At 35.3% G+C, this 13,646-nt stretch overlaps 3 protein-coding genes across 3 annotated transcripts; 1 reads left to right on the top strand and 2 right to left on the bottom strand.

Annotated features, from left to right (window-relative positions):
- Nucleotides 1-3,340: 3,340 nt before the first annotated feature.
- Nucleotides 3,341-6,706, bottom strand: LOC106328004 (T-complex protein 1 subunit theta-like). Its single transcript, XM_013766352.1, has 13 exons — nt 6,426-6,706; nt 6,069-6,331; nt 5,833-5,979; nt 5,584-5,745; nt 5,351-5,428; nt 5,099-5,232; nt 4,886-4,958; nt 4,738-4,815; nt 4,528-4,650; nt 4,358-4,452; nt 4,026-4,235; nt 3,821-3,878; nt 3,341-3,569 (listed from the first exon to the last, which is right to left on the bottom strand). The coding sequence occupies exons 1-13, from the start codon at nt 6,571-6,573 to the stop codon at nt 3,492-3,494; spliced, it is 1,647 nt and encodes a 548-aa protein (XP_013621806.1). The 5' UTR covers nt 6,574-6,706; the 3' UTR covers nt 3,341-3,491.
- A 1,868-nt stretch (nt 6,707-8,574) lies between these two features.
- LOC106336093 (probable leucine-rich repeat receptor-like protein kinase At1g35710) lies at nt 8,575-11,603 on the top strand. The gene is made up of 2 exons (XM_013774817.1): nt 8,575-9,205; nt 9,513-11,603. Exons 1-2 carry the CDS (start codon nt 8,605-8,607, stop codon nt 11,348-11,350), a joined length of 2,439 nt encoding a protein of 812 aa, XP_013630271.1. The 5' UTR covers nt 8,575-8,604; the 3' UTR covers nt 11,351-11,603.
- A 71-nt stretch (nt 11,604-11,674) lies between these two features.
- Nucleotides 11,675-13,552, bottom strand: LOC106336094 (5'-adenylylsulfate reductase-like 5). The gene is made up of 4 exons (XM_013774818.1): nt 13,265-13,552; nt 12,954-13,138; nt 12,447-12,571; nt 11,675-12,361 (listed from the first exon to the last, which is right to left on the bottom strand). Exons 1-4 carry the CDS (start codon nt 13,436-13,438, stop codon nt 11,937-11,939), a joined length of 909 nt encoding a protein of 302 aa, XP_013630272.1. The 5' UTR covers nt 13,439-13,552; the 3' UTR covers nt 11,675-11,936.
- Between the last annotated feature and the right edge of the window lie 94 nt (nt 13,553-13,646).

Below are 13,646 nucleotides of genomic sequence, written 5' to 3'. Positions count from 1 at the left end.
CGACGATTTTTTCCCTCAGAATCCTTGATGTTTTCTTGTAGTGTTTTGCTAACGACGTAAAAAATATTTTTTTAATATTCTTTTTTATGTAACTACTATTTTTTTATCTTTTTATTTTAAAAATATAATATAACTTGACAATATTTTGTTTCTTTTTTAAAAGATATCGAATTTAAAATAATGAAATTCTATTGGTTGTTGTTGTTAACCTTTAGTTTCACCCTAGGGGGTGAACCCAACTCATACTTTTATATGTAATAGTTTTACTAAAAAAATTCTGACTCTTTCAAAAAAGAGTTATTCTTGGGTTCACCCCCTAGGTGAACCTCTTCACCAGCCAATAGGATTTCATTATTTCAAATTCGATATCTTTTAAAAAAGGAAACAAAATATTATCAAGTTATATTATGTTTTTAAAATAAAAAAATAAAAAAAATAGCACTTACTGAAAAAAGAATTAAAAAAAATCTTTTTAACGTCGTCAGCAAAACACTAAACCCTAAATCCTAATCCCTAAACCCTAAACCCTTGGGTAAACCCTAAACCCTTGGGTAAACCTAAACCCTAAACCAACCCTAAACCCTTGGGTAAACTCTAAACCCTTGGGTAAACCCTAAACCCTTGGATAAATCCTAAACTCTAAATAAAAACACTAAACCCTAAAACTCTAAACCCTAAATCCTAAACCCTAAATTCTAAACCCTAAACCCTTGAGTGTTATTTAAAGTTTAAGATTTATCCTAGAATTTAAGATTTATCCTAGAGTATAGGGTTTACCCAAGGGTTTAGGATTTAGGATTTAGGGTTTAGAGATTAGGATTTAGGGTTTAATGTTCTGTTTACGACGTTAAAAATATTTTTTTTTGTAATTACTACTATTTTTTATTTATTTATTTTTACCTTTTAATTTTAAAAAGATAATATAATTTGACAATATTTTGTTTCCTTTTTTAAAAGATATCGAATATAAAATAACACAATCCTATTGGTTGGGGAACCTAGAGGTTCACCTAGTGGGTGAACCCAAGAATAAGTCTTCAAAAAAACCATAATGTCTACGAATAAAAGTAATCTGATAAGAGTTATTCTTGGGTTCAACCCCTAGGGTGAATCTCTAGATTCACCAGCCAATAGGATTTCATTATTTCAAATTCGATATCTTTTAAAAAAGGAAACAAAACATTATCAAGTTATATTATGTTTTTGAAAGAAAAGTAAAAAAAAAAAATAGCAGCTACAGAAAAAAAAATTAAAAAAATCTTTTTAACGTCGTCGGCAAAACACTAAACCCTAAATCCTAATTTGTAAACCCTAAATCCTAAACCGTAAACCTTTGGGTAAACCTAAACCCTTGGGTATCCCTTGGGTAAACCCTAAACCCTTGGGTAAACTCTAAACCCTTGGGTAAACCCTAAACCCTTGGATATATCCTAAACTCTAAATAAAAACACGAAACCCTAAAACTCTAAACCCTAAATCCTAAACCCTAAATTCTAAACCCTAAACCCTTGAGTGTTTTAGTGTTTAGTGATTTTGATTTAGAATTTAAGATTTATCCTAGAGTTTAAGATTTATCCTAGAGTTTAGGGTTTACCCAAAGGTTTAGAGTTTAAGATTTATGGTTTAGGGTTTAGAGATTAGGATTTAGAGTTTAATGTTTTGCTCACGGCGTTACAAATATTTTTTTTGTAATTACTACTATTTTTTATTTATTTCTTTTTACCTTTTAATTTTAAAAATATAATATAATTTGACAATATTTTGTTTCCTTTTTAAAAGATATCGAATATGAAATAACACAATTCTATTGGTTTGTGAACCCAAAAATAAGTCATCTGATAATCATCCTTTGCTTGCAGATCTTCTATATATTGAATATCATTTACAACAACCAAATCTCCACAAAGGTCCCAAAGGTCTTGTAGAAACATGGAACAGTGGTTTATCATGATTAGTTCGACTATAGATGATAATATGACAACTAAAGTATAAAAACGATTGCATCAGAAAATTTTAAATAAATCGCTAAATTAGTGTTACATATCACATTAATATTTTCCTTAACACACATTATAATCAATGGTCATATATGTATATAGCATAATATCGCTATATTGAGTCTAAGATACACAAATTATTTTCGCTAAATTAGTGATACATATTACATAAATACTTTCCTTAACACACACTATAATCACTACACGAGTCACATATATGTATATAGAATAATGTCGCTATAATAAATATATGGCTATAATTAAGAACATTGCATATATAGTTACCTTTTACACACCTGTTGATGCAACATATAAATAGAAGGCAATGGTTGTTCAAAAAAAAAATAGATGGCAATGAAAATTTATAAGATTACATTTTTTTTTGAATTTAACTTCGACACTACTCCAAGTTGGTACATACTAATGAGACCCAAATAATATTTCAGGTTTTTAAGATTATTAAAAATTGTCTAAATTGCGTTAATTATACTAAATGTCTATCTGATCTCTTTTAACTACAATAAGCATATTAATCAAAGACAACAACAGTTTTGATATAGTAAGCGTATTGATTCATATTTGATAACATAACTGTTGAGTATATCCTAATGTTATATATTTTTAGTAACAAATAATTTTTTTTTGTCTTTGGTTCCTTTGTCTTTCACGTAACTTTAGAGTATATATGCTAATGTTATATATTATTAATAACAGTGATTGTTAGCAAGATAATTTTTTCACGATATTACCAAAACTGTTATATATTATTTTACACGTTTTTTGTAGTTGTCATCCTCATATGGATTTTTTTATTGTGTTAGTGAATGAGTAAGTTTTGGTCATTGAAATTGAAATGTCAAGTTTTTAACATAGTGTAATTTACATTATATAATATAAAATTGTTTATTTCAATGTACATGATGAATAAGTTTTCAAAATTTAATATATGGCTCAACGATTATTTTAGAACACAGTTGTTATACCATAGATGAATCTACATAAAATTCCGGATTTGGTTAAGATAAATAAATTAGTTATTTCAGGTTTAGCTAATGGAGGACTTTTAATGTAAGGTTGTGAGAAGAGCCCTAGTGATGACACCCAAATAATGACATTTTGGTTAATCATAATTGAGGGTAAAGTTATTTAATAAGAGTGCTTCTCAAATAATATAAAAGGGATTAGAAGATACTTCTCTTCTAATCATATTTAATGTCGTTCATAGACCGGTCTGGTCAGGTTCGTTTGTAAGTTTTGAGATTTCAAGTGTTTTTTCCTCTCTATATTTAGTTAAACACCTATGTTCAGGAGCCGGGAACTTTCAAGTTGAGACGAACCGAACATCGCAAACCAAAAGACAAAACCTTAAGTTGATGGGTCTGGTGTACACAAGTTCACAAATCTTAAACTGAGACTGACAAAAATCTTCCCAGAATTAAAAAGAACAAAGGTTACAGGAGAACACTTTTACTACGAGGAATTGTTCTCAACAGCTTAGTCTTCCTCTGCCCCTGCACCAGCGGCTGCTGCAGCGTCTCTCCTTGGTCCACCTGCTTGCTTCGCCATTATAATCTGCACATTTACATACAACCAGACAAGACTTTAATCTACTACTCGCTCAGATAGATGTAACGAAAATGAAATGTTATATCAAAGGGTTTGAAACCAAACAACTTAAGGAGACAATGTTTTATTTGTTAAATCTCAGAAGTTATTCCACTATGTGAACACTATCTTTTGATCAATGTGATGGACCAACAACACACCAACGTGTGAAATAACTAAAATGAGAGATTGTATCAGTTAGGTAGGTTTGTGCATACCTGGTCTACGCGAAGCACCGTGCATGCAGCATCAGAAGCGTACTTAAGAGCAAATAACCTGCACAGATACGCAGTGCCTTAGTTATAATAAAGAACAAAAACATTAGAGAATATTTTTTTTTATGAGTGGGACAACGGCTACGCAATTGCAGAGAAGTATATGATAGAAAGACATAATGGTTGAGAGAGACGACTTGAAACTTACTTGGTTGCAAAAAGATCCCACACTTTTGTCTCCGAGACATCTTTACAAGCACCTTCCTCCAAGTCAATGCCTAGCTTTGTGTTTCCTGATCCGTGTCCAGTGTACAGAGAAGCAATGATTTCCATCGCATTGAGGCCAGCGTTGTCGGCAAGAGTTTTGGGTACAAACTCGAAGCTCTCTGCGTATTTCGAGATGGCATATTTGTCCAACCTGAAAGATCAAAGCAGACAACAAGTTTAGCCATCAAACCATAAGCAGTTTTGTATTAAAAGCTAGTTTCACATACGACTCAAAATGATATTATCAGAAAAAAACTGAGTAGAAGAGATTACCCAGTTTCTGCGTTGGCATATTCCTTCAATCTCTGAGCCAGTTCTATTTCAGTAGCTGCAGCCCCAGGGACGATACGGCTGTCTCTGCACATCGCCTGAGATAAATACAAAATATTTAGAACAAAGGAAACTACACATGGAACTGAGATCTGTAAATCAGTTAAGATTACCTTGTATGTATTAACTCCATCGTCAACAGCTCTTTCAAGGTCGTCCAAAATGCTGTCTGTGCTTCCACGCAAAACAACTGTAGAGATTGAGTTACCACCTTGCTCATTTCTTGCAATAGTGACCTAAGGACATCACAAGAAGACCTTGGTCAACGAAAGGCAAATATAATTAACCAAAAAGAAAGAAAGTGATTTCAAAGGAGTACTTACTGTCACACCACCAATTTCCTCAACTGATATGGAATCAACGTAGCCCAGATCATCAGGACTTGGCCGGCTCAATTTCAACTGTTCCATAATCATTAAGTATGAAAACACCCTCAGATGATAATGAAAAATGCGAATAAAAATTACTTACATGAGCGACAGCCCCAGCTGCCCGGCAGAAACGCCTCAGTTCAAACTTTGAGCTGATTTTCAAGACCATTATCCTGTCAAGAAAGAACGTTCATATTAGAAATGACAGTAAAGATATCTGTATCATTAGCAGCAATGTCCAAGGGGGGTATCAAAACTGAAAGCAGACTAAAACAGCTAAAAGGATTAATAACTTATTAGGGTCTACGCTTACTTGTAGCGCTCGCAGAAATGCAATGCCATTTCTCCAACTGATCCCCCACTGACAATCACTTTAGCTCCTGATTCAGCAACAGCTTTAATCAGCTCCTCAACTTTAGCTTCCTCTGTCTTTGCATAGTTCTCCAGCTAGAAAACATAAGAAACAAGAGTTTACAACCCGCAACCATACTTCTGAAAACAGATTAGTAATCCTCAGCTTTTATTTACCATATCACATTGAAAGCACAGGGTGAAAAAAACTAACCTGCTCAGCACTATGGATCAAGACAGTTCCTTTTGTCTCTGTAGCAGTGGTATCGACGCCCCCAGCAAACACAGCAACCTGATGAAAATATAAAAGGTTTCAGCGACATTCAGCTATCAAAAACAGGAAAAACACAAGTACAAAGCTATAATTCTCAAGAGCATAAATCCAATCAAACCAGCAAAAAAAACATCGACAAAAAGCATAAACAAAATACAGCAAAGCGATCTCACCTTAGCCTTCTCCATTCGCTTTATGCTCCCAACAGCATCACTTTTCAAAACCATGCCACGTACTATGCAAGAGTTGTGCAACCCTCCTCCCAAGAGCTTGGCAACACGGACATTATCGACATTGAAATTGGTTGGATTCTTTGGACAGACTTGAATGCACGCCTGAAAAACAAAAACAAGTAAACCAACCCATCAGCTCCATAAACATGAGTAAAACAACAATCAGGACAATGAAACAGAAACACTCACATCAGCAACTAAAGAACATATAATCTCTTCTTGACCAAACTGCTTGCTCGCAACAGCAGCTCTCATTCTCGAAACAACTTCATCTTTGTTACGCACATCCATAGTCTCAGAACCACTCTCAACCAAATCTTCAAGAACTTCAACAACCTGCAAACAACCAATAGCATTCGTCCCATCACTTAACCCAAAAACAAAGAGAAAACTAAAAACACCAACATTAAAATCACAAACCCAACCTTAAGAATTGCTTTGTTATATCCACAAATGATCTCACTCGGATGCAACCCCATCCTAATAAGCTCCTCAGCATTCTGCAAAAGCTCACCAGCAAATGAAATCGTCAGATTAGCTCCATCTCCGATCTCTTCCTGCTGAGCCTTGGCAGCTAGCACAAGAATCTTCGCAGCAGGATGCTGAATCTCGAGCTCATTCACAATCGTCGCAGCGTCGTTGGTCACAAAGAGCTTATCCAAATGGTTAATAACCATTTTGTTCATCCCTGAGAGTTTCAAATAGCAAATCAGATCGAAGAAAATGAGATTCATCGATTCAAATCGAGAGTATTATAACGGATCCAGAGGGGATTAACGAACCGTTGGGGCCGAGGGAAGTGCGGGTGATGGTGGAGAGCTCCTTGCAAGCTTCGATGTTCTTGATGACGGCCTCGTCTAGGCCCGAGAGATGCCTGTAGCCTTCCTTGAGCATCGACTGGATACCGTACGGCTGCATCGACATTGTCATCTTCTCCGATTACGATTAGCTAAAACCCTTAAAAAGTCGAAGCTCTCGAGGTTTTGCTGCGAATTTGTGAGAGAGTGAAAGTGGCTGGATTGCCCTAGAAGCCCCTTTCGAGGTTTTGAAGTAGTAGTACTCTGTTTTCTTTCCTTCGTATCGTTGGTTTACTCTTTAACGTCGTCGTTTTACAGCTTTTTATTTGTCACCCTGGGGTCGATGCTGAGATTGTTTAGTCTCGGGGGGATGAAAAGAGGATTCTACGTAAAGTTGAGGGTCCTTGAATGATAATTAATTTGTATCCATGTATCATTTATAAGATGATTCTTATACTTATTAGAGAAATATATTGGTCCATCTAATTATTTTATAAGATTTTTATTAAACTAACAATAAATTAATTATTAATGTTCTTTGTTATTTACTTAATTAAAAATTATGAAATTGTCTAATGTGCCTAAAGAATATATAATAATTAATGATTTTGAATAATAAAGATTTGATAAAAATTAATGTATCTTCTATCATATTTGCTTAATTTTAAATTATTAAAATAAATTAAACAACTACATTAACCATATAATAAAATTTGATTTTTTCTGTATATATTATATTTTGAATTTTTAAATACGACTATAAATTACAAAAAAATGTTAAGAGTTTCACATTCAAATCTTGTGATCTATGGTTTAAAATTTTTTTTATGACAAAATACAAATTATTACAAATCATATAATTAAAAAATCTAATTTAATTAATTATTAAGATTAAACTATATACCATATAAAATACATAAATATTTTAATTTTGAAATTTACTTTGAACAATTTTTTTTTGATAAAAGTTTTAACATACATTGACAACTTATTTTTTAAAAAAAATTATAAATTACTAAAATTATTAATCCCACAATAAAAAAATTGTTATTAGTAATTTAAATTTTTTGTTATAAAAGATACAAATTATCAAAAAAATCATATGAGTAGAAAGCATCATTTAATAGACTTTATTATTAAAATATACTATGTATGTTAATATCATTTAAATTTAATTATATATCCTATTAAATAAAAAAATATTGTTTGGATTAATAAAATTGATTTATATGTTCACACCAATTAAATTATATATAATAGTTACTTAATTTTAATTATTTAATATATATTTATTATTTAATTATATGTAAAAACATATAGTACATAAAAAAATTATATATAATGCTCATCCCGCACAAGGCGTGAATCTTAATCTAGTAATACATGTAAAGAAAAATATCCACTGGTTACATAGAAATAGTTACTTAAACAAAAAAAATTAGAAGAAATCGAAACTAAAATATTCTTAACACTGTAGATATTTTTAAAATAACCAATTAACTTGTTGTTAGAAATTTAGTTTCTGTAATTGAGAAAAAAATAGTAGAAAAATAAAACCTAAGAGTCTTATAATGAGTTTGAAGGAAATAATGAAGCCTTAGAAACCTAAGAATAACAAATCAAACTCAACCATGTGGAGTCTATGACTAATGCAAAAGCCACTAAGAATAAAAAGTTCTGTTCACATTTGAGCTCTTGTATTTTCAACCAAACACATTTTAATTGGTTTAATATCATATACGGTAAACATTTCTTTTGTCAACTATGGTAAACAAGTTCTTGTTAAAATAAATTAAAGTTAACCGCTGAAATTGTATATGTAATTTGTAAATATAATCAGTTTCCATATACAAGATTTAACTGATTTTCTAGCTCAGTAAATTACACATACTAATAATAGAAACTTTTTAACCTAAGCAGAGTCAGCTATTTGAAGTCCGTATAGGTAAATTTCAACTCATTATTTTAAGGATACAGACAGAAAGAAAGACCTTACAAGTCAACTCGTTTTCTAACTTAGTGCGTTCAAAAAAGATTCCACAATGAACAGAAACATTGTCGATAAGCTAAGTCTTTTAGCAGTATCTCTCTCTTGTATTGTAACTATAAAACAAGACATGAAGAAGAAGAGTGAGTGACACAAAACAAAAACCCTTAAAAAAAAATGCAGAAGCCATGTCTTCTCTCCTGCTTCCTCTTCCTCTTCTTCTTCTTGGTTCCACAACTATCTTTCTCTTGCCCACCAGACCAAAGACAATCCCTTCTTGAGTTCAAGAACTTGCTTACTCAGACCATCAAGAACCACTCCACAACAGCAATCACCTTGGAAGGTTTAAAAACCTGGAGGGCAAACTCAGATTGCTGCAAATGGCAGCTTGTGAGATGCAACACTCGTTCGCTACAAGTGATTGAGCTGAATCTGAACTCTGTTGTTCCCTCTGGCTCAGTGAGCTCAAGCCTTCTGAGACCGGTTATGCGTATAAGCTCTCTTGCAACGCTAGATGTCTCTTCAAATTACATACAAGGAGAGATTCCTGGAGATGGGTTTGCCAACTTGACCAAGTTGGTCTCTCTTGACATGAGCCGTAACAGCTTTAACGGCTCTATCCCTCCTCAGTTGTTCTCCTTGAAGACTCTTGAGCGCCTTGACTTGAGCATGAATGCTATTGGTGGTACGTTGACTGGTGAAATCAAAGAGCTCAAGAATCTGCATGAGCTTATTTTAGCTGAGAATATCATTGAAGGAGAGATTCCTCCAGAGATAGGTACGTTTAAGAACTAATCTCAAAGTTTGACGATATATGGCAGGGCCGGTCGAACATGGTACGAGTCTAAAAATAAATAAATAATTTTTAAAAAATTTCAAAAATGCATACATAAATTATGGTCTAAAACCTTAAAATTTAGATATACAGTACTGCTAAATTTAGAAATTATAATTTTTATCCAACATCTATAGATAGTTCTATTAATTTTTAAAACTAAGTTATTACATCGTTAAATATACTGTTAATAGATGGAGTTTGTAGATGTTACTGACTTTATACTGTTTTGTGTGTGTTGTGTTACAAGGGAGCCTTACTGAACTGAGGAAACTATTATTGAAGAAGAACAAGTTCTCTGGTCCTATACCTTTGTCCTTGTCAAACTTAACTAAGCTTGAAGCCATTGATCTTCAGAACAATTCCATCTCCTTTGAGATTCCAGACGGTATAGGGAACTTGGTCAATCTCTCAACTCTGTCCCTGAGCAGGAACAACTTGTCTGGTGGCATTCCATCATCGGTTCAAAAGCTGACTAACCTCAAAGCCCTTGAGATTGAGAATAACCATGGCTTGTCAGGTGAGATACCCACATGGCTGTTTAGTCTTGAGAAGCTGAAGATACTGCGGCTAGGAGGGAACAAACTCCAGTGGAACAAGAGTGGCTCTGTCTCTGCACTCTCTAAGTTGACACATCTGTCACTTAGATCTTGTGGCTTAGAAGGGACTATTCCTGATTGGCTCAAGAACCAAACATCTCTCCTGTTCCTGGACCTGAGCATGAACAGACTTGAAGGAAGTTTCCCCAAGTGGTTTGCTGATCTGAAAATTGGATCCATAATCATGTCAGACAACAGACTCTCAGGCTCACTGCCACCTAGTTTGTTTCAGACTTTCAACCTATCAGTTCTTTCCCTATCAAGAAACAACTTCTCTGGTCAGATTCCTGATACTATAGGCGGTTTAAGCGCGGTAATGGTACTGATGCTGTCTGAAAACAACTTCTCAGGACCAGTACCAAAGACCATTACAAAAGCCTACAGGCTGCTGCTACTGGACTTGTCTAAGAACAAGCTATCAGGTGCGTTCCCAAGGTTCAGCCCCAGTTCATTGCTCGCGGTTCTCGACATATCTTCAAACGAGTTCTCAGGTGATGTTCCAGCTTCCTTTGGGCTTTTCACCATAATGCTCTCCATGAGTCAGAACAACTTCACCGGAGAGTTCCCTCAGGACTTCAAAAATCTCCCATTCTTGATCCATCTTGACCTTCATGACAACAGAATCTCCGGCGGCATTCCATCAGGGCTATCTCCATCTCTAGAGGTGCTTAGCCTGAGAAACAACTCCATCAAAGGCTCAATACCAGAAGACATATCAAATCTCACAAGCCTCAAGGTCTTGGATCTCTCAGACAACGAGCTTGATGGGTCTCTTCCTTCATCTCTTGGGAACCTCACAGGGATGATGGTATCTCCCACAAGCAACTCTTCCGCTTTTAGTTTTATGCTCAACTTCGGTATTGAGATACATGACTTGGCAGTAAACTGGAAGAACTCAAAGCAAGGTCTTGCCAACAGAAACCTCTACCTATACACACTCTTAGACCTCTCCAAGAACAAGCTACGAGGAGAGCTCCCAGCTTCCTTAGGCAATCTCAGAAGCTTAAAGCTTTTGAACCTCTCTTACAACGACATCTCTGGATTGATCCCACAGAGCTTTGGAGGTCTTGAGAAGATAGAGGTCTTAGACCTTTCACACAACAACCTCTCTGGAGAGATCCCCAAAACTTTATCCAACCTCAGTGAGCTGAACACTTTGGGCTTGAGTAACAACAAGCTTACAGGTCCTATTCCTGAGAGTTCTCAGCTAGACAGGTTAAATGATCCAAGCATTTACGCGAACAACAGCAAACTGTGTGGAATGCAAATCCAAGTACCATGTAATACAACACAGGCAGAGACACCAGAGGAAGAAGAGGAAGATGAATCATTGTTCTCATGGGAAGCTGCAGTCATTGGTTGTCCATGTGGGTTTCTTATGGCGGTTGTGATAATGTATGTGGTTGGCTATTTCAGCAGACCACCACCTCCACGGAGATCTCTCAAGAACAGAGAAGGGTTTAAGAAAATGAAAGCTTCGTCTCCTTGAGACCAAATGACTGCAGAGTCCTCAGCTAGACAGGTTAAATGATCCAACCAGCAGCAAGAAATGAATCTTTTTAAGCTTTAAGTTCTGGAGTTGCGTTCTCCTCAAAGTTAATGTATCTTATTATGAAGTAAGCAGATATCTTAATCACCATCCTCATGATTGTGATGGTTAAATAATATTTGAAAAATGGTTCAGGCTTGTAGTAAACCATGAAACATTCATAAAAATGCTATGTGCACATGATAACGGCGTACCATTTCATGTAACTATCATGGAGTCAACACAGCTCAGACAAACATTACAATAAGATTCAGAGAAATGTTATAGCTGAAACAATCAAATTATTCTCGACTCAGAGAAATGAGGTCAAAACAGATATCTCAGATTTATAAAAACAAAACAAACAAAAAAGAGAGAGATATTCACAAACAGAAGCAAAGCTGTTCCTGGATTTACATGCTTTGATGCAGACAAGTTAACTCAAAAGTCAGTATAACATACTATGTAAGGGAACTTTTTCCAGAACACACTTAAAGCTTATCTCTTTCCGATGCTGACAAGACAACTAGAAGGATCATTCAAGGGATCAGGATTGGTTTGATGAATTTTGGCCTAGAGAGACGGACGCGAGCGATGAAGCCCAAGCTTGTGCGTTCTTTGCCCTTTCATGGAAGCTCCTTGTTTTGACGAGTCTTAGCTTCAACCATAGCCTCCTCACATCGACCATGTGAAGAGCACGGCTGAACACTTGGCTTACCTCTCCAAATCTTTCCAGGTTCAGATTGGGAGCATAAGAAGCCCACAACGCTTTCATGCGTGATTCTGCTATGGGGAAGACGAGGATTGCCATTTGTAAACAGATAAACAGCAGAGACAGTACCAAGAACGGATCTCGCTTGAATATTTCACTCATAGATGTCCCATTGCGTAACCATGTGATGAGGTTACAGTCGGTAGCGTCTAAGCTCGTTGCTGGTTCCGTTTCAGCCACATACTGGACAGGTTTGAGACCTATAAAACCGAAAGAATCATCCAAAGATAACACAAGATTCGACTGGAATATAACACAAGAAAATACGTGGGGGTGGTGAATCACCTGTTGATTCTTCATAAAACTCAATCAGGGATGTAAGATCCTTACGACCATGGTATCGCGCCTTTAAAGTTTGGTTTACCATCAGGATTGAAGGTAAGCTATGGATACCATACCTTGAAATTACACTGCAACGAATCATTTTAATGAAACCAGTTAATAAACAAAGGATAAGCACAAAAACACATGATGAGACATATAAATAAATGGAAGACGAACCCACTAGTAATACAATTACACAAGAAAGACAGGGTAATGATAGATAGCTAACCTAGATTCATGATCAAGAAATACAAATCAAATGAGTACTTATCAATGAAATGTAAGATAAAGCAACAACAAACACACATAACAATAATTAATATTGATCTTATATCAGTAAAAATATGATTAGGGAACAGATTATGAAGAAAAGCTAAGAAGCAAACTATGAGTCAGTCATTCAATCAATAGAATAAGTGGCTACGTAGTGCTTTCAACAAATATAACTAACTAAACAAGGCTACTTACGATGGTAGTGCTTGAGAATGCTCCACAGCTAGGTGCTGTATCTGAGGGAACATCAAACTCAACATATCAAACTTAGTTCGCACAGCACGTGAGAACGGGCACCAAGAAGCGTAAAAGAGCACTGACATGTAAGCATTTCCATCATAATTCAAAGCCATTAACCTATCCAGCGAGTCTCCATCCACCTGCCATATTGCAAAAATCAAAACTTTAATATCCAATTTCAATTTTTGCTATTGCAGACAACAATTGGTGACCGCTTTATTACACAACAAGGAAGGTTTTATTACACAAGAACTAATTCACGATACCTCGATAGGAGGACTTGGACGGAGAGAAGGAGGGCATTTCGAGGCTAGATCGAACCGGAACAGCTCGAATTCGTGATTGCAAACGGTAAAGTCAACCGGAGATGAAGCGAGCCCAGAAGGGAAGCACGACACAGCTATCAAGCAGAAGAGGAGAATCGGAAGATGGAGATCCATGGAGCTTGATGGTGAATTCAAGAGGGAGGAGAAACAAAAAGGTAGGATCGAATCGAAGGGATGAAGACAAGAACAAAACCTAATTCGTCTCAAAGAATCAGAACATCTATTAGGGAAATTGGGGCAAATCATAGATTCGAGAAAGGTAAAAAAAAAAAAAAAAAAAAAAAAAAAAAAAAAAAAAAAAGTACCGGAGATTTTTTCGGGG

This window comes from Brassica oleracea, chromosome C3, assembly GCF_000695525.1.
Source record: "Brassica oleracea var. oleracea cultivar TO1000 chromosome C3, BOL, whole genome shotgun sequence".
Taxonomy (NCBI): domain Eukaryota; kingdom Viridiplantae; phylum Streptophyta; class Magnoliopsida; order Brassicales; family Brassicaceae; genus Brassica; species Brassica oleracea.
Note: the sequence above shows the minus strand (reverse complement) of the source record. Positions and strands in the feature narration are given on the sequence as shown.